Source organism: Dipodomys ordii, unplaced genomic scaffold (genome assembly GCF_000151885.1).
Source record: "Dipodomys ordii isolate 6190 unplaced genomic scaffold, Dord_2.0 Scaffold100, whole genome shotgun sequence".
Classification (NCBI taxonomy): Eukaryota; Metazoa; Chordata; class Mammalia; order Rodentia; family Heteromyidae; genus Dipodomys; species Dipodomys ordii.
The window spans coordinates 3,064,689-3,085,539 of record NW_012267316.1 but is presented as its reverse complement, the minus strand read 5'-3'; the positions used below and the strand labels follow the sequence as shown (position 1 = coordinate 3,085,539).

The 20,851-nt window shown below is 44.4% G+C and overlaps 1 protein-coding gene across 1 annotated transcript in view; it reads left to right on the top strand.

Moving 5' to 3' along the window:
- L3mbtl4 (l(3)mbt-like 4 (Drosophila)) overlaps positions 1 to 19,408 on the top strand; it is a 259,896-nt gene extending 240,488 nt beyond the window's left edge. The window contains exons 14-16 of the mRNA XM_013027135.1: positions 6,123 to 6,283; positions 15,651 to 15,713; positions 19,150 to 19,408. Coding sequence (XP_012882589.1) covers positions 6,123 to 6,283; positions 15,651 to 15,713; positions 19,150 to 19,314 — 389 coding nt within the window. The 3' untranslated portion in view covers positions 19,315 to 19,408. The remainder of the gene's footprint in view (positions 1 to 6,122; positions 6,284 to 15,650; positions 15,714 to 19,149) is intronic.
- Positions 19,409 to 20,851: the final 1,443 nt, after the last annotated feature.

Sequence of the window (20,851 nt, the reverse complement as noted above, 5' to 3'; positions counted from 1 at the left end):
GTGTGTGTGTGTGATGCTATTATCTGTTCTGGGGCTTGAACTCAAGGCCCTGGCACTGTTCCTGAGATTTTCTGCCTAAAGCATTCTACCACTTGAGACATGGCTCCACTTCCAGCTTTTTGGTGTTTATTTGAAATTAAGTGTCTTACAGAGTTTTCTACCCAGTCTAGCTTCAAACTGTAATCCTTAGATCTCAACCTCTCAAGAGAAGGTATAAGTCACTGGAGCTTTATTATATTTTTATTTTTATTCTTGTCTGTTATGTAGTTTGAACTCAAGGCCTGGGCACTGGCCCTGAGCTCTTTTGCTCAAGGCTAAAGTTCTACCACTTTGAGCCACAGTGCCACTTCCAGTTTTCTGGTGGTTAATTGGAGATTAGAGTCTCACTGACTTTCCTGCCCAGGCTGGATATGAAGCAAGATCCTCAGATCTCAGCCTCGTGAGTAGCCAGGATTATGGGTGTGAGCCACCAGCGTCCAGTTTCACTATATTTTTAAGGCCAAAAAATTCCAAAGAAATACTCAATACCATGAAAATGGTTGCAAATAATTTTTCCAGGCAAACAATTTCACAAATTGGTGAGCCACTGAAGTGACAAGCAGGGTACTGTTTTCTGGAAGGGGAAATATCCTAATTGTAGGGATAGCCTTGGCCCTTTGTTACTGTCACTCACACTCCGGTGTTCAAATCAAAGCCAGGATTGCACAAGCATTTCATTTTCTGGAACATAAGACATTTTGATTAATTAGAATGCTAAAACCTCCAGTAGGAGGCTGCTTTGGCAGGCTGAATTTCTTTGGCTTTTTGGGAAGTGGCAGAAGTCACTGCTGCAAATGAGGCAGTGGAAGAGGAAAGCAGCCCATCTTCCCTCAGTCATGAGTGGTGGAACCCCGGAATACTAGACCCCATAGGTCAAGGGCATGGGTAACCATTCCTACCCTCAAAATGGAAAACCTTTCTTATCAGAAAGCTCCTGTTTATCCATAGTGCCTCAGATAGAATGATCTGGCCTATTTCTTTTGCTGCTGGTGGTAGTAGTAGTGGTGGTGGTGGTGGTGACAGTGGTGTGTGTACGTGTGTGTGTGTGTGTGTGTGTGTGTCAATTTGGGGACTCAACCTCAGGACCTTGAGCTTTCACTCACCAATAATGATCTATCACTTGAGCCACACCTCCACTTCTGGCTTTTTGTTTATTCACTGAGGACAGGAGTTTCTCAGATTTGTCTCCCTGTGCTGGCTCCAACTCATGATCCTCAGATCTCAGCCTCCTGAGTAGCTAGCTATGTTTACAGGTATAAGCTGCTGGGCTGGGTCACAGTCTTTATTTTATCTTATCTGTCTGATTTGAGCAGAATGATTTTAAAGGACAGGACAGTTGGTTGCCTGTCGCTTAATTGACACAATCTGGGAACTTAGTTGGTGGGTGGTTTTGTTACTGTGAGAGCATCACAAAGTATACTTAGACACACCCAGATGGGAGGTGCTATGCTGACAGTTACTATAAGCCCTCCTAATGTAATGTTTGTGTGTTTCAACATATTTAAATATTTTAGCAATAAAAACACTAGGTGAGAGGAAAGTTTTAACTCCACAATCATCTTGTGGGACATCCATTAGACGTACAGCACATGGATTTCCATCAACGGCTTATGATGTTTAATTCATTAGCAGCTCTCTAATGAGTATCTCATATGACTTAAATTGTGATTGGCTTGGGGGTAAAATTAAAAATCAGTACATTCATGTCATGTAGGAATGTATGCAAAATTTTAGATAGATAGTTGCAAAAGTCTTATGTTATGCACTGAATTTAAAATAATGCAAATCACCCTCAATTTAAAAAGTCTGTCAAGAGTCTCATAATCTCCAAGCTGCCAGGCAGTGCATTTGAGCAGTGCCATGTGGCAGCTACACTGATCCCCACTGTCCCTGGGTAGCAGAAGTCTTACGCTATCTGAGGGTACCATTCTGATCATCCCTGCCCTGTCCTTCCAGGACCAGTTAGTTATGAAATTTAAACTCAATCCTCAAGATCCTGAATCTGGATGCCAGCTTTCATAGGTTTTAGCATCAGCTAGCTACATGAGCTTTGGGAATACTATAGGTCCCCACATTGACTTTTAGGAAACTGAGTCATGAGGGTATTTGAATAAAGAAAGAGCAGAAATCAACCTCAACAGACCAGATCAGCTTTAATGGAAAGTTGAAGAAGGATACCATGGTGACATGAGGAGATTCAGGAGACACAGGCTCAGCATGCTGGGGAGCAGGGCTGAAGGGACTTGAATAGCATAGTGTCCTGGGTGAAGGTGGCTAGAGAGTAGGAAAAGATGAGGCCAGACTTTGCAAGTTTGAGGTTTGGGCCTGAAGTAATTGACACACTCCTGGTTCCAGGAGTTTGCCATGCAAACCTATTGAGCAGGTCCTGATTCAGCCAGGTGTGGCCTGCTAAGGAATTAGGCACCTGTTACAGGGGTGGAGGGTGGACTTTCACATTTTTGGGATTGCAGATTCTCATCAATGACTACTGCTAGAACATTTAAAACCCTTCTATGTTACAATAACATAACACTAATTTATTTAGTGTCTTATCACATTCATTCGTTGAGGTCTATGTACTACTATTGCCCAAGTTATAGGTGGAAAAACCTTAAAGCATCGGAATTAGATATCTCACTCAGGATCACTCAACTATGGTGTATGAGTACCAGGCTTCAGAAGTAAGCACTCTGGTACTGACTCAGACCTTCCCTCCATGCCATAGCACCTCAGACATACAGCTCCTGAATGATTTCTTTCATCCACACCCAAGTAAGGGTCCCATTCCGAAAGCACATCACCTGTGGAAGAAAATAGACTGGTAAAGAGGAAAAAGAAGGCAGAACAGTCACCAGGAAACACTCCTCAAGATGCATTTCCTCCTTTGTTACTCTTGGAAAGTGAATCTGGTCTTTTGTTAATGGAGAATTAGTCAATGTCTCTTGGTGAGACCTGAAACCTAACTCCAGAGAGTTTGCAGATACCCTCCATTCGCTGCAGTACTTACTTTCTCTGGCTTCCGTACTCTAGCCCTGCGGGGTGGCTATTGGTACTCCCACTATTGTCTTAGAGAAGGCCCACTGCTCCTTCTGAACTAATTCAGAGGCTCCCTGTTGGGCCTAACTCAGGCCTTATGGAATAAAGTAGTCTTTCTTTCCTACAGGAATGTGTTCTAAGGCCTGCTAGGTATGTTTCCAAGAGTATGCCTCAGCACCCCAAAATAGACAATCCACCTATAAAATTATGATGTTGAAACACAGATGTCATTTTACATATTAAATGTCTTAAGATTTTATTTGTGAATCTAATCACTAGCATGTGATGTCTTTGTACTTCTCAAATATAAAGTTCAAGCTAGGCATCAGTGGCTCAAACCTATAAACCTAAGTATTCAAGAGGCTGCAATCTGAGAATAGTCTTTCAAAGCCAGGTAGGATAGAAAAATGCAGGAGACTTTTCTCCAATTAACCACCAAGAGCCAGAAGTGGAGCTGTGGTAGAGCACTAGCCTTGAGTGAAAGAGCTAAGAAACAGTGCCCAGATCTTGAATTCAAAACCCAGTGTTGGCAGAAAAATAAAATATAATCGAAATAAATAAGATTAAAATATAAGGTCTATTAATGTGTCTTTTCAGAGTCACATATATTTTGGAAGTTATATATGATTAAGAAGTTGAGATACACCTACAAGTTTGTTTGTTTGTTTTATAAGTCCAGGCTATTTCAGCAAACATACCCAGTTGAATGGTGCAGTAATTCCTTTCCAGACTACTGCCCATCTTTGATTCAGGTCTATCCCTAAGAATAGATGGCTTTACCTCTCGTTTCCCAGGAGAGTCCTAGGAGGTGTCTACCCTGCCCTCCCTGCAGACCAAGGTGCTTCTGGGTTGGCTTCCTTTGTATGTGCTACTTGTCCATCCCTACAACTTCATTAAAGAACATTCACATTTCTCAGTGCTCCAGGAATATGTGAAGTTTCCTTTCAGAACCTACAGCCTCACTTGCATAGTGTTGGCTGAACTACACAAAGATAACCTATTTACATACTAAAAAGGTCAGTGTTGGACAATGGGCTGTTAGAGAGGAATTTGCTGCTGGTTGCAACTGGAGCAGAAGAATTGGGAAGAAGCCAGCAATTTTGCTGTCTCTTTATCTAGGTGGATAGGAAGCACTGGTAAATGGGAGATGTCTGCTCTGATCCAATACAGCATCTTTATACAGAGAAGCCCAGTGATAAAACCTAGCTTACAGTTAGCACTTTACTGATCTAAAACAGATAGGTGATTGACCCTGGAAGACATGAGGTCAATCTAACCTAATTAGAGGCAGAAATGTTTACAAAACAAATGTTTAAGTTAGTCAAACACGAATCATCAAAATTGACTTTTAAGTTATATGGCCACTGCTCATTTAATCACCATCTGCATTCTTAGGAAAGGCGGACCTCAAGAAGATTCTGATGGTATTTCATTTTGTAATCTGTCTTTTCAAAGTCTCTTTAAATATTAGTAGCTTTACTTTGCATGTGTGTATTGGAACTATCTTAAAAAATACCACTATAGCTGGGTGCCGGTGGCTCATACCTATAATCCTGGCTATTCAGGAGGCTGAGATCTGAGGATAGCTGGTCAAAGCCAGCCTGGGCAGGAAAGTCCATGAAACTCTTATCTCCAATAAACCACCAGAAAACCAGAAATGGCGCTGTAGCTCAAGTGGTAGCATGTTTGCCTTGAGCTGAAGAGCTGAGGGACAGCGCTCAGGCCCAGAGTTCAAGCCCCATGACCGACAAAAAAAAAAAAAACCACTATAGGGCTGGGATGTAGCTCAGTGGAAAATGCTTGCCTAGCAAGTACAACATCCTGAGTTCAATCCCCAGTACCAAAAAAAAAGGAGGATAAAATAATAATATTACAGAGGCAGTGGACTGCTGAAACCTGAGTAATGAATGGTTCCACTCCTCCTCCATGCAGAGACTCAAAGCAAAATCAGTAGGGAAATGAGATGGATGGTTCCATCCTAAACATTGGGATGTAGCATGAGTAAAATCCCTCCTGAAGAGAGAATACTAGTACACTGGTATTAAAACAGACGAGGCTGAAGAACCTGGAGAACCTACTGAATCCCCTTGATAAAAGCAGCTACTGTTGGCAAACCATGGCTACTCTCCTTTGTATCTTAGAACTGTGGTGCATTCAGAGGTCACTCCCTGAAAAGAGAATGGCTGCTGGGAGACACTGATCTCCAATTAACCAGCAGAAAAAGCTGGAATGGAGGTGTGGATCCAGCCATGAGTGAAAACACTGAGAAGAGCATGAGGCCCTGAGTTCAGGCCTTGGTATTGGCAAAGAGAAAATGGAGGGAGAAGAAAGGAAAGAAAAGGAGAAGAAAGGGAGGAAGGGAGGGAGGGAGAGAGAGACAGAGACTGAGAGAGGGAGTAGAGAGAGCACTCATCAACACCTGTGCCAGGGAAGTCTTGGCATCCCAGGTTGCTCTCCATAAGTCCCTGGCCATTTGCTGCACTGCTTCTCCCCAGGTGAGGTCATTGTGTCCCACTGGGAAGCTAGAGTAGCAGCTGATGTCACCCAGTTCTCATGGGGACCCTGTACTGCATTTTGTTCAGTCTCACCAGGGGACTTAGGAGGCCAGATGTGGTCCTGAGCTCTTCTGTGTTTAGAGATGTAGAATGTGGCTTCCAGGAAGAGCTGGCTCTTTGGGAATGTACACATCCCAAAGGGCTCAGAGTACTAATCTGCTATGTACTCACAGTACACGCAAATCCTTGCTTCCTCTGAGTTCTAATGTAAGGAGAGAGGAGCCAAGAGCAGGGACAAGCTAACCCTTCTTTGGCCACTAGAGAATATCTTACAGAGATGATCTGAAGTAGGCTAGCAAACAGCTACAGTCTTCTGGGCCTTACATGACATGTTTTGTGTGTCCTCTGTTCTAAAGCAGACTGGTGGCATGCACTAGGCTTGGCAGTGGCCCTGTTCAAGCACAAGACAAGGGTGCTCATTGCATCTGCCTCTCACCCACCCCAGCTGCCTCGTACAAAGTGCTATGCTCACTCCATGTGGCTCTCTTTCAGAATATTCAGTTGAGCAGACACAGCAGCCTCTTCACCAGTCCATCTTCATGTCTACCCATCCGTTCCGTGATATTTCCCTTGGCAGAGAGCAGCACTGCAAGCTTCTTCCAGGCGTGGCTGGCATTCAGGCCAGCCAAGTGGCCCGATGGACAGTGGATGAGGTGAGCAGAGTCATGCTACAGAGGTCCTCTAATGCCTGGGAAAATGCCTTTTTTTTTCTTTTAGGTATTGCATCTCCATATAAAGTCTAAAATTCATGTTGGAGGGAGAAAATCAGGAAAGCCTATAGCTTGCCTGGTTCATTTTGTGTCTCCATGCCCAATTTTAGCCCAGCACAGTCCTGCCCTCCATCACTAACGGCCAAGGCTGATTGAAGCAGAAGGACCTAGGCTTTCACATTTACCTCACAGCTTTGACTGGGGAAGCACACAAGAAAGCAGCTCAGCAGTATCTTCTCTGGGACATGCACATGCTACTGGGATGGTCTGTGTCCTGAGCAGGTCCTTCTTGCCAGTGTAAGATGATCAGGTCACAACATTGGGTCAGATGCTCTACAGAGGGAAGAAGTCAGATCAGGTTTTAGTATAAGCACAGTTGGTTAAGTTATTGCTTACCCTAGTGAGGAAGCAATGTCACATATTTAAGGCATTTGCTTTTTGTACTGGTAGTAGGGCTTGAATTCAGGGCCAGGACAATCTCCCTTAGCTTTATTTTTCTAAAGGCAGCCACTTGAGCCATACTTCCACTTCTGACTTTGCTGGTTAATGGAGATAAGAGTCTCACAGACTTTTCTTCCTGGGCTGGCTTATAACCTCCATCTTCATATCTCAGTCTCCTGAGTAGCTGAGATCACAGGTATGAGCCACTGGCACCTGGCTAAAATAGTTTTAATTGAAGGAATATGCTGTTTGACAGATGTTTCTTCTGATAAAGGTATCATTTCAGCAGTTAGCACTCAAGATAGCATTTTTATTTCAATGTAGGAGATACCAGGTTACTCTAAGGACAAGATTCAAGGCAGAGATGGTTAAGTTAGTTGTAAGATGTTCACTGAGCACTGGCTGTAATCACCTTCACTCAGAGTTTGGAGGATGAAACTTCCTTGTCTGTCCCATACCAGGCACTTCTCCTGAGGAGCCTGAGCTCACCTGTGCCCTGCTTCCTCTGGCAAGCAGAGGTGGCCTTTTCTCCAGCATGTCCTTCTGGTTGGCCACCTCCCCTCCCCTTTGTGGAAGGCCCATAGTGTCTTGGTTGTGGTAACATGACTCAACATGACAGGCACTGTCTAGATGTTGAAGAATGAGTAAACCATGATCCTGTTCCTTAAATAGTATTTTGAGTCTGCCTCTTGTTTATGAATTTGTACAAGTTTACAGAATGTGCTCATGACCAAGCTAGTGAATTATAGCCAGTTATGTCTATAATCAAGTCATGCATAGCTTTGTCCTTGAAACAACACTGCCCTAAAAGAGAAGTTTAGCTAAGAACAAAGGCCAATTCATCCATTATTGCCTTTCAAGCCAATCATTTGAAGTTGTACCATTTTACAAGTAAGATCCAGAATGGCTCCTCTTCTCTTGCTGGTCCTTCACACCATCAACAAATGAAATCACAATAATGAAAAGTTGGATTCTGAGTTACTCAGAGACTAAGTGATTTGCTTAAGACCACACAGTCAGAGCCAGGTCTAAGCTAGCTTTTCCCAGCACACACACAGAAGACCTAAGTCTGGAGGATAGCAGCCTGAGACAGGCAAGAACAGCTGGGTATGAAAGGCCTTGGAAGCTAGACAGGTATGGGCATGGCCCAGCAGGCTACTGGAGCCTATGAAATACTAGTTTTTGAAGCCAGTATTTCAGGAAGATAAGAACAACAAAGATCTTCCAAAAGAAGGAGAGTGCAGGGAGAAGTAGACAACCACGGAGTTGCCAGCAAGGCCATGGTGTGGGATAACAGGAGCCTGACTGGTGCTACAGGAAGAAGAATTGACTGCTGTTGATGTTTTAAGTTGAAAGCAACAGCTCAGGGAAGGCAACAAGACACAGAAGATGAAAAAGTGAAATGAACCAAATGTGATTCCATTTATAGTCTCAGCACTGCACAGTTTAGTACTTAATTAGGATAATAACATGTGAGAGCTGGAAGGCCTGAGAAGATCCTTTGAAAGAATGGGAAAGAATGGTGCTGCTGTCAGAAGTAGAGCAGCTTTGGGGAAGAGCCCAGTGTGGGGGTTAGAGGGACAACCAGAGGCATTTATGATAGGCCATGTAGTTAGTGGGATCTGTGAGTCACAAGTGCATAGATGTTTTAGGGGACAGAAATGTGAGATGTTGTCATTAGTGGGTGCAAACTCGGGCCACCAAGGGCTCTGTTCTTGTATGTTCAGAGAGAGCCTGTGCGGTCCGAGCACTGGTTCAGGCACTCAGACCGAAAGGTAAGGGAATTAGGGCTGCAAATGGACACTTAAGGAAAAGCAAGCAAAGTCCATGGAAGAAAGTCAAGGGGAGGCAAGTTGTGGATCATGCAACATAGCTCATGGCAGGCCAGGTCAGAGCTCAGGCAGGGACTAGCTGAGGCTACAGAGTCCAACTCTAGGAGGCTTGCAAAACTTGTACATGATTACGTACGTGTGTGTGTGTGTGTGTGTGTGTGTGTGTGTGTGTGTGTGTGTGTGTGTGTGTGTATGCTTGAACTCAGGGCCTGGGCACTGTCCCTAAGCATTTTTTGCTCAAGGTTAGTGCTCTACCCCTTGAGCCACAGCTCCACTTCCAGCTTTTTTTTTTTTTTCTGGTGGTTAATTGTATAAGGTCCACCCTGGGAAGGTGGAGCAGACTCATTCCTGTTCTTGGTTAAGTCTCCGCCCAGTACCTGTGTCACCTAGGTAACCAACACACTTGGAGGCAGTCACCTCCCCCCCCCCCTTCCTGAGGTCTCATCCCCATCCGGTGGGCCACACCTTCTTCCAGCCCCTGGCTGTGATAAGTCTGGCCTGGCTGTGGTTTGATCCTTTTTATTCCTGCTGTGTGGGCTTCCAACTTGACCAGAGGCGGCCTGCAAATAAACCTTTCCCTTGCCTGAATACCACGTGTTGCTCTCTTTCTTCGGCTGCCAATTTAATTTACCTAACAAACTGGAGATAAGAATTGCATGGGTTTTCCTACCCAGGCTGACTTTGAACCATAATCCTCTGTTCTCAGCCTCTTCAGTAGCTAGGATTTCAGGTGTGAGCCCCTAGTGCACAATGCATGATTACGTTTTTAGTGAAGAGGAAAGCTTGTTTTCTTTTTCTTTCTCAGGGAAGCTGTTCTTACAAAAAGAACATGAACCCTGAGTATGAGGGCCAGCAAGCAGTAAGGAGGAAATGGAGTCAGGTAGGGTCTTGATCTCACAAGTTGCAAGTTTGACACATAATGAACTTGAAAGGCGGACGTCGGAAGATGACCAAAGGGAGTAGCTGGCCCTCACAGGTTAAAGTCTCAAGATCGGAAAGGTTTCAAAAGGAAGAGCCCAGAGAGTCTGCAGATGCTGCTGAGTGCTGTAAGAAGGTGAATCCTAGTTCCTGAGTTCTCAGTAGCAGTGCGCCGTCTCAGCCCTGCAGTGCTGGAAGAGCCCTTGGAATTTAAGCAGAAGCCCAAGAGATATTCAAAAGGTCAGGTGCCTTGCATCAAGTGCTCGCAACAATGCTTCCCTGTGTTTCCATTACCATGGTGTCCATCAGGGATGCGTTCCAGAGACAGACAGCCATCTTCTTGCTGCTGACACAGAGCTGACCCAGCTCCGTCTTCATATCTCCTTAACAAGCTGCCCTTGGGTATAAGAACCACATCCTAGATCTCTTTCCATAGCCTTCATATTGATAGTACATTTTCCAGTGCCAAAGAAGGTCCTTGAGGGTGATCCTGGATGGTTTGAAAACCATGGGCTTTATGGTTGTGTGTTCTGTGCCTTTGAAATTGATGCAGCTTTCTGGAGAGAGGCCACATAGTGGGCATGGGGAGGGTACTCACCAATGGTGGGGGTGGGTTGCTCAAAATGTCACAATAGAAGTGACAGGTGAGGAGGGATGATTTACAAAGGCAATTCAAGGCCAAACAGGATGCTGGCTGTGGGAGCTGCTTTTGTGTTTTATTCTCCCTGGACTCACTGGGGGGAGGGGGAGAGAGGGCATGCAGAAGCCAGGGACCAGGCATGCTGAAATGAACTTTGGGCATCCTGTTAAGTGCCGTTCAGCAAGACCTAACACGGAATGTCTATAGCAGAGGCTGAAGAGAGAGAACAATCCCTTTGTCTGCCATCCTGGCCCAGGAGAAAGACCTCTGCTCTACATTATGCTACCTGTGAAGAGAAGCCAAGCATGGCCTTTTTCTCACTCCCTAGAGCTGAGAGTTGGCTTTAATTCCTTTGTCACTGTGGCCGTCTCTTCCACAGCAGTGGTTTTCAAAGCATGGGTAGACTGTGAACTCAATCTAATGGTTATGAAATGAAAGGAAAGAAACAGATGACAGCATAGTAGATGTCATGATAGTGTTTTGTGAAGCTTGTTTGAGAGCTAGGAATACGAGCACACATTTCAGTGTTCATCAGTATAAGTACTTCTTACTCTATAACAAAGAAGTACTCTATTTAATACTACAAGCTTTCAAGTGTAGGGACTAAAATATTTTTACCTTCTTATAGCTATAGAGATCTGAAAAGCAAAGCAGGTGTTAGGCCAGTATTTGAATGAATGAATGATTGAACAGAGATGAATTTTATAGTCAGCGCACATGAGCAAGTTATGATGTGTTCTGTGCACATTACTGTCCAGGTAATGACTCAGTTATGCTTGACACACATGTGGCTACTTTTATCTCGTTGATTCTAAAATGCATCCTCAAACACCACATATAAATTGCCCTAGGCTCTACAAAGTGTTCCCTAAATGATCATTAAGTATAAAAGATGGCAGCTACTTTAAAAGCAGTCTTTACACAGGAGACAGAGTTTGGAAAAATTCAGGGTACTGCTAGCTAAGCACTGCAGCCTTCTACAATTGGGCCCTTCAAACAAACAAAACAAAACAAAACCCTCTGCTATTAAAAAAGAAAAAGAAAAAAGCAAAGAGAGACTCAGCCTGCAAACTTGGTCCCCAGTGGACGTTGAGGCCATACAATCGAGCACACACTTCCAGGCACAGCAAGAGAGAAACACCAGAACTGTGGAAAATGGAAGGAATGGTGGCCACTGCAGAACACAGGCCTGCTGAGCTCCAGAGAGGAAGCCAAGGAAAGTAGGTCGTGGGGGGGGGGGGGATGTGAGTTGAGTAAAGCCAAGGCTCATGGCAGTGCCATCCTTCCTTTTCCCAAACTGCTGTCTCATACTTAGAATTAACCTACTCAGTGTCCTTCCAAAACAAAGCAGGGATTTGAGCCACTGGACACTGTGCTCCTAGAGCATGAAAGACAGGCAAGAAAGCAACCCGTGCATTCAGATGCTCCCCAGAGCCAAGCCCAAACCTGGTTCCTCTGCTGGTGACAGGGTCTTAGTACCTTGAAAAAAAAACAACAACAGATCCATCCACAGCTGTCTCCCTGAGGATATAGCACAGATGGATCGGCTCAGCCCTTTTCATAGGTTCATTCCCATTGAACTGCTGTCTGTCTACATTTTACCACAATTTGAAGGAAAAGGTCTTTTTCAAGGTGAGAAGGAGAGGGAAACTTTTCAGACTTTATTCGGTAGTATCTGAGAGCTCACCTCTTTCCATTTGGAAAAACTGTCGCAAAACATGCCTTCCATGAAAACTCTCAATAGCATTTACGCTTAGGGAAAATAAATGCCAACTGAATAAATAAATAATACTTAATCAGGACCTTTTTTTTTTTTACAGACGATCTGGGCAAAGAAGCTTGAGTTCATAGAACTTGTTCTTTGGATAAAAAGACTAGAGACAAAGTGAATTCTTCCTCAAAGGCAGAAAATTAGAGCAGTGGGGGAGGGGAAGTCTGAGGACCCACAGCTTCCCTGTTGTCTGCAGAGAGCCTAACTGAGGACCCCAGGAGAGGCTAGAACTGCTCAAGAGACACTATCTATCTATTGTGCATGCTTTATTTAACCTATTAGTTAAGCCCATTACAAACACTGGCTTAAAACTGGGGGTCACTGCCGGTGGCTCATGCTTGTATTCCTAGTTACTCAGAAGTCTCAGACCTAGAAGATCACAGTTTAGAGACTGCTTGTGTAGAGAAGGCCACCAGACCCCATCTCTACCTAGCCAGCACAAAGCCAGACTGAAGGCATGGCTCAAGCAGTAGAACACCAGCCATAAACAAACAAGCCAAGCAAGAGTATGGAACTGGGTGTGCAAGCCCTATTACTGACCACACCCCTTCCCCCCCCAAAACACAACCTTGGTGTATGTGTGCTGTGGACAATGAGTTCTCTGCTGACATTGCTGAGGAGGCAATAGTCTTCAGTATATTGTTTATCCAGGAAAGGACAGGGTGATGGATACAAAGTATCAGAGTACCTCACAGTACCTTGGGACATCACTGGTTCTGTGGCAACATGACACCTTATCTCAGCTCCTGACTGAGACAAAACAAAGCCTCCAGGTCCCCCTTTTTCTATTTTCTGACACTTAGCCCCTCTCCCTTTTAAAGTCACCTGAATAGAAGATTTGAGGTGATTTGTTCTCCAAGAATATTAGGCAGCATCTGGACCTATCTGGAGATTGCAGCTGCTGTTGGCAGCCAATGAGGAGAGACCAGCAGTGTAGTTAAATGTCCCACAATCCACAGGGCTATCCACAGGTAGCTGGCCCATTGTGCCAATAGTAGTGAGCTTGAGAGACCCTGCCTTCCAGCACTTTCCTGGAATTTCCTGGATTGCTTTCACCTTATATCCAGCCTGTCTCCAGCCCTGCGGATTTTACCTCTGCAGCCCCTCCTGCCGAGATTCTGGGCTCTGTCCCCATGCCAGGTGTCTAGGTCCTTGTGTTCCCCACTGGGCTGCAGCTAATATGGTCCAGCAGACATTCCCCAACCCTCACAAAAGGTCACAGCATAAATGTATTGAGATGCCCTGGATCACCTCTCCTACTTTCCCTGGCGCTGTGGTCCCAAGCCTTTAGTACATGCACATTAGCATTCCAAGCGAGCTTTGAAAAGAAAGGCCAGCACGTGGACCCAGTCCAGCTCTATTTATTTGCAGTCTCTGTAACCTGAGCCTGGACCTCATTGGTCTGCAGGCTCTGCAGGTGATTGCAACATGTGGCCAGGTAAGCCCTGCTTCCCAAAAGTCTTCCCATTTCCCTCCCACTGACCAACTTGGATTCCTTTCTGCTGCTGCTCCTACCTGCCCTGGGGGCTCATTTCTGTAATTCTCTGCCTGTCCACCTACCTACATCAAGGAGCCCTCCTTTATGAAGATTTCCTGAGTTCTCACTAAGGTAAACCTTTATGTGTGTGTATACTGCTACTTTGGCCTGAACTCCGTGACTTCCACTCTTGCTTGCCATTTTTGTTCAAGGCTGGTGCTCCCAACTTGATCCACAGCACCACTTCCAGTCTTACTTGGAGATAAGAGTCTCTTGGTATTTGTCTTCCTGGGTTGGTTTTGAATCTAAATCCTCCTATCTCAGCCTCTTGAGTAACTAGGATTACAGGTGTGAGCCACCAGTACCTGGCCAAATCTTTCCTTCTGAAAGAAGGATCTTGTGACCTTGTATGATACCGATGAGTGATTGCTCCCTTATTCATCATTCCTATCTCTCCCATCAATAGTTCAGGCCTGAGCTGCTCATAGGTACCAAAGCAAAGCCTTGTACACAATCAAGGCAGACATGATCAATCAGGAGAGCAGCCTGAAACTTACAGGACACAGCCACCCTTTCTGTCTCTCAGTGTCCTGGATCCAAGACTCTCTGGAGGTGCTACTTGAGCATCTATCCAAAGTGCTGTTCCCTGCCCTAGGGACCCATCTATGTCACCTTGACAGCAGCCCTCTTGACTTCCATTGACACTCTGCAAATACATGAAGCTCTTTGCTTATTCATCACCCAGAAAAGAACAAAGTATTAACTCACTTAGGACAACTGGGCTCCCTCTACCTATGCACCATGGAAACCCTAGTTCTGTGAGACCCGGCCACTGTGCTGAGGAGAGCCGGCCTTAGCAGCTCACATGCTGCAGTGTGGAGGTCTTGGGGGTGTCGGGGCATGGCTGGTTTAGGGAGAGTGTCCTCAAATCCTTATCACCACACGATTTAGAAGGATGATTGCAAAGTGATTCAAAATGAAGCATATTTGTAGCACCAGGGGCGAGTAAAGCAGATACCAACACACCAATTCCTCCATGCATCCCCCGCCCCCCGCACGGAAGATATTCTTAACCCTTTGCATTCCCACAAACCCAAGGTGGCTGTGAGACCACAGGGCATAGTTCAGATGTACACACAGGAGTCACAACTCCTGTGGATGCTGGCCCACACTGCTCCAGAACCAGGAACCAACACCTGATGTTTTCTGTCTGCTTACTTCTGGAAAGGCTTGTGGGGAGTAAATGATATTAAGTCCTGTTGTAGTAGAGGATTTTGGTCTCCGATGCTGGGCTCCATGGCCTCTGAAGTCCTCCATGAGACCAGGAGAGGAGACCTGGTGGCAGAGAGAGAGAAAGATCAGCAGAAAGACAGTTCCTTTACTAGATCTCACCCTCAAGGATCCATTCACCCATTGTTCAGCCTCACTGATCACATGCCACATCTACCCAGAGCCAGTAGAGCCTACTGATCATTCAGTTCATCCAGAATCTGCACTCATTGTGTATGTCCATGATGCAGCTTCACTGTTGAGAATACTTGGGGGCTTCCTGTACGGGTAGCCAGGTCTTGGAGCTCTCTTACGTAGAAGAAAATTGAGGAGGGCTGGGATGGAGAGTGAGGGAACAGGTGAGAGCCAAAATCAAGTTAAAGATGTGAAGCCACTTTCTGGGATTCCAGGTTTGGGTTCCAAAACAATCTCTGCTGCTTTCTAGTCAAGTGTGAGTGCGGGTAAGTTGATACAGCCACAGGGATTTAGTTTTATGGTCGTTCCTGTGCGAATCCAGCTGAGTCTGGCAGACACAGGGGAGAAGTGGACCCTCAGGATGAGTACAAGGGGACTCTGTCATCGGCTGCCTGTAAACAAGGTGGACAGTTCTCATCTCTTTCGGCCTTCATTAAAACTGCTGCCTAAAACTATTATCCTTGCCTTTCCCAGCCCCACAAGGTGGTCAAGATGATCAGCTGTGGAAAGCTTCTGGGAAGCCAGAGCACCACACAGATGGAGGCCATCCCCATAACCCAATGTAGGTCAGCCTAGTGACAGGATGGAAAAGACATTGGGGCAGGTCTAATTTATGAGCGGATGAATGCTAATGTGACTTGATAGTTACTATTTAAATCCAAGCGTTTGTGGAAACCGAAGTCTATTTTATTCACATGTTGAGTCACTACAACCCTCAATTATTTCAGGTGTGTGTTTTAAATTAGGCTTTTCATTTTCCGCTGTAGGTGGCTGAGTTTGTACAGTCCCTCCTGGGCTGCGAAGAACAGGCCAAGTGCTTCGAGAAAGAGGTAAGAAATGTAAAGGTGACTTGAGATTGTGGGCCTTCTAAGCCCACGAGTTTGTTATTTCCATTTAGTTAAGAGTAAATATGAATGGTTTTAGAGATGGCAGAAAGTGGACCAGCAGAAGCACCCAACACTGCTGTAGCCCTCACCTAGGGAGCATACTCCCAAGTACACTCTTTGATGGAAGAATTTATGAACAAGATAACTTACCCGTCTGGTTGTCACAAGCCTCCTTCCAGATGTCTTGAGGCTACACTGGGGTGGGGGTGGGGCTGGTACTAGGGAAGCTGATGAAGTCTTCTGCTCCAGAGTGAAATCAGAAGCAGACTCCTTCACCACACCTGCTTCAGAGGATGCAAAATGCTATACCATTTTGTCGTTGACATTTCCTGCCTCATTATCTTGGTTGGATATTCTAAACTGCTGAGCACATTTCCAGGAACTAGGGGCTACCACTCCCAGGACTATGGAAAAAACTAGACCAGCTACACAATGCAAATGGTGACAATGACTGTGGATTGTAGACCTGAAATGTGCCAGGCACCATGCTGAGCTTTAGCCAGTGGTTGTCTTTTGGTTCACTAAATGCTCTGCAGTGGGAATTTGCCATGAAAGAAGGTTTGGCTCAGGAAGACTAGGCATGGTTTAAACAAATAAAAGGCAAAGTTGGACTCTGCCGCTATCTCTTGGTTTCAGAGCCTTAGACCTTAGTCCTTACTCTAGAACTCGCTAGAAGACTACTCTCCTAGAAACTCTCCCTCTTGACTTGCATAGTTCAAGGGACATACTCTTGGAGTCTTGGGTCCTGGCTGAGTCTCTGAGTTCCGCAGGCAAACCCAGCATCAGAAGCAGACTGTGCTGGTCTGGCAGCTCCCAATGAAACAAGTGCAGGCTCTGTGTTTGGCAGTGCCCAAGGCCCACCGTGTCCCAAGTGTTAGCATGGTGAGGGCAAAAGTGTGGCCCTTCATGTGAGCTGCTCACACTCCATATGCACTCCCAGCCCGGCTGTGAGCACATCACTTAACCTCTTACCCCTCTCTATAAACACAAGCTGATATGGGGGAACTTTCTAGACCAGGTTATGTGTTTAAGTACCTAACTCAATTCTTGGCCCAAGTACATGGTTAACGAAGACAGTAGTACAGAGCAAAGGGTCCAACAAGCCCTGCCCGAGATCCCAACTTCTACTTTTAAAAATTGTGTGATGGAAGCTGGGAAGGTGGTTCAGTCGTAGAGTGCTTGCCTCACATGCATGAGGTCCTGGGTTCGATTCCTCAGCACCACATAAGCAGAAAAAGCTGGAACTGGTGCTGTGGCTCTCGTGGTAGAGCGCTAGCCTTGAGCTGAAGAGCTGAGGGACAGCGCCCAGGCCCAGAGTTCAGGCCCCACGACCGACCAAAAATAAAAAAAATTGTGTGACATTCGAGAGTCTTTAAGTTTATAATTCCAGGTTTCCTCATCTACTTTTGAGGTAATGGAGAGATTAAAAACATATAAATTATAATAATGGATTGTGATAGCACCATAAACATTGGCTGTTATTACCATCATTGCCTTACTCTTAAGACACTTGAGGCTAGTGGGTTTCTCTGTCTGTCTGTCTGTCTGTCTCTGTCTGTCTGTCTCTGTCTGTCTGTCTCTCTCTCTCTGCCTGGAAATACTGTTGCTGACTTCATTAGAGTATGGAAAGAGACATATTCTCCCTCTTAAACCCTAAGGAATGTGTTCTTTATTTCCTAGGAGAAGTATTTCATTCTCTGTGGATGTGTCTTCATTTACCATGAGTGCACAAGAAGCTTTCTAAATCTTTTTAAGTGTTTAAGCATGCAAAAGCCTCTGGAAGGGTCCCAGAGCACTTCCTCTCTTGCCAAAAGGATCACAGATCACAGCATCATTGTGGTGCTGAGTGGAGGGATGTGTTACAAATGTGAAAAGGTTTGACCATGGTGCTAGGCCCACCAAAGGATTATGCAGAAAACCTTCCGTTACTGTCTAGTTGTGAAGCCAGGAGTTATGTACATAAGTCACATCATAAGCTAGACACGGGTAGCCCATGCCTATAATCCTACCTATTCAGGAGTTTGAGATCTGTGGATAATGGTTCAAAACCAACCTGAACAGAAAAATCTTTGGGTCTCTTATCTCTAATTAACTGCCAAAAGGCTGTAAGTAGCATAGCTCAAGGGATAGAAAGCCAAGCTTGTGCAAAAAAAAAAAAAAAAACAAACTAAGCAAAACTGCAAGGTCCTGAGGTCAAGTCCCAGTACTGGCAATAATAGATAGGTAAAAAGAAAGAGAAAAAGAGAGAGGAAGAGAGAGAGGACATTCATTATACAGGATCAGGACACTCAAGCAGTCAAGAGTCAAGCCCTGAAGTCCTGAGGGCCTCTGGAAGTGGTGGACTAACCGCTTGCACAATAGCCACTTGCCATCATGGGAACTCGAGAAAAGCAAGCACACTTCATTTCTAATCTAAAAATATTGAACTGTCAAGTAAAGATTGAGTATATTTAAGGGGCACCACATGGTGATTTGATATGAATATTCATGATATGCTAATTACCACAGTGATAATCTCTACTATAGCCATCATCACCCTGAATTTCAGACTTAGGTTTTCAGGAGCTTGTTCACCTAGAACCAGAAATCATTCTGAGCCAGTTTTTTTTAAATCTGTTTAAAAGCTAATAAATAAAACATTTATTATGTATGTACTTTTTGCACTGTTTTTTTTATTATGGAAAGAAAAATTTAAACCATAGGAAAGCGAAAAGGAAAAAGTGAAACACAATTACTATTCTTGCAGGCAGTCTAGCTCCCATTAACATTTGGTGTGAAGATTTCTAATGTTTTAAATGTGTGGCTAGGAGGATTTAATTGTATACATATATACTGAGAATTCTATCATCATATCACATTGCTTACCAATTGCTTTCTAAATCATTATATCCTTGAGACATAAAATTTGGTGACCCTTCTATTAATGTACCGTAATGTACTCATTTCTGTTGTTGGTTGAGCCCTGGGATATTTCCAGTATTCATTGCCTGAGTAATGTAGGATATATACATTGCACACAATGCTCTTGGGGAAAATTTCCCAGAGATTAACTTGGTTCCCCTTTTAAGGCTCTTGATACTATTGCAGGGTTTCAGCAACACTCAGCACCAATAAGCTATCTTTTTTTAAATAATTTTTTTGTGAAAATACTATACAGAGGGGTTACAGTTACAGTTACATGAGCAAGGGTATTGAGTACATTTCTTATCAAGCATTGTTGCCTCTTCCTTTGTTTTTCCCCTGCCATCCCTTCCCTACCCACCTCCACAACTACACTCTCTCCCCTCCCCAGCCTAAATTATAAAGTTTGTTTTTCGACGTAGCGTCTTGTACATCTCATTGTTGCAATGGGTCTTTATTTGTTGTGTATTTATTGCAGCAGATCGATGGCAAAGCCTTCTTGCTTCTGACACAAACAGACATTGTCAAAGTCATGAAGATCAAGCTGGGCCCTGCGCTGAAGATCTACAATTCCATCCTGATGTTCAAAGCCTCCCAGGACCTTACTGAAGATGCTGCCTCAAGCCAAGAAGCAAGGGGGTGAACGTCCTCCCGAACTTGAACTTTCTCTGGCACCAGATCCTGGACTCCTTCAGCAAAAACAGGGGCACCCATTCATTTGAATTCCATGGCCCCATGGTCACATCCACAATTTATCTGGACCCTTTAGAAAGTCCCTGTGGCTTGTGTGTATGGAGCATTTTGTGTGCAGAGTGTGGACTTGCAATGTGGTTGTCTTTGGAGGGCTCCTTTCTGCTGTGACGTGTTGCAACACAGAACAAAGAAGCCCACCTATGTAGGTCTATGTTCTTCTCACACCATAAAAGAAGCCATTTTCCATTCCACAGCCCTTTGTCTCCCTGGTAATAAGATACCCAAAAAGCTGCGCACATCAACTCACGGCTGCTGTGTTTATCAGAGCTGCCGCTGAGCAGGGACTACATTTGTCATCCGAGGACACTGTGTCCAGGGGGTGGAAGCCTGGTGCCTTTTAAAAGACTCTTGTGAAATTTCTACCTGCTTTACTCAGGAAAGTGACCTTTTTAAAAATAATAATAATAATAAGCACACTCATTCAGGTTTCATAAACTTGCCTTTTTTATTCCATTACTATTTATTTTAATTTATTTCATAACTAGTCCTTAGTTATGGTCCCAAGGCATCCTGGAACCTACACGAAGCATTATGCCTAGGACTAACAGAAAAACAGTCAGGTGGGCACTTCCAGAAGCTGGTGAGACTTCCCATCTGCAGTGAGACTGTGGGTACCCATCCTAACACCGCCCTTCTAACACAGGCCCTCAGCTGTAGGCCAGACATTCACCTGCATTAAAATCCTACCAGCTTGAACGCTGATGGGACCTTTGGAGAACTAAATGTGTGTCAGAAGTGCACTGGGGGCCTGAGTTCATCTCTACAAACAGAAGCACCACTAGAAGGAAGGATCACTGATGTAGGAAGCGAGATATTGATTTTTAGTGTGAAAAATTCTGATTTATTCTTGGATGGGTCATCATATTTTAAGACTGATTGTATCTGGAATCCAACTTATATGGATTCAGTCTCATAGTTATTAAAAACAACTACTTGGCTTCTTATCCCCCCCCCACCTTTTTTACACGTAGTACTACTTTTACACGTAGTAACAGCTACCATGCCCTAGAGAAAGTGGGCATTCGTCATTTTAGGATGAGAAGAAAAAGAGTTCAAAATAAAGAGACTCAGGTCTGACATATCAATTTGCTTCACTCAGAATGTTAGTGGTTTGAGAAAATTGAATCTGTTTAGACAATTTCAGAAACTTAAGGCTTTTTAAGAAGAAATAAACTTCTCCAAGAAGAGTGCATACATTTTGTTTCTTTAGATTTTTACCTAAATGATATTTTAATATATTATTGGTTGGTATAAATTTCGGTGGCAATTGGTTTGGTTATTTGGTTTGCTTTTTGTAGTTCGCCATATGCAATTAAATTCCTGCTTCTGCTATGAAATTTTTAATATATTTTAAGTTATAATAAAGAGATAAAATAAAATCCAAACTTTTCTGACTTGATGAATGTACTGTTGTAAATCAAGCCCAT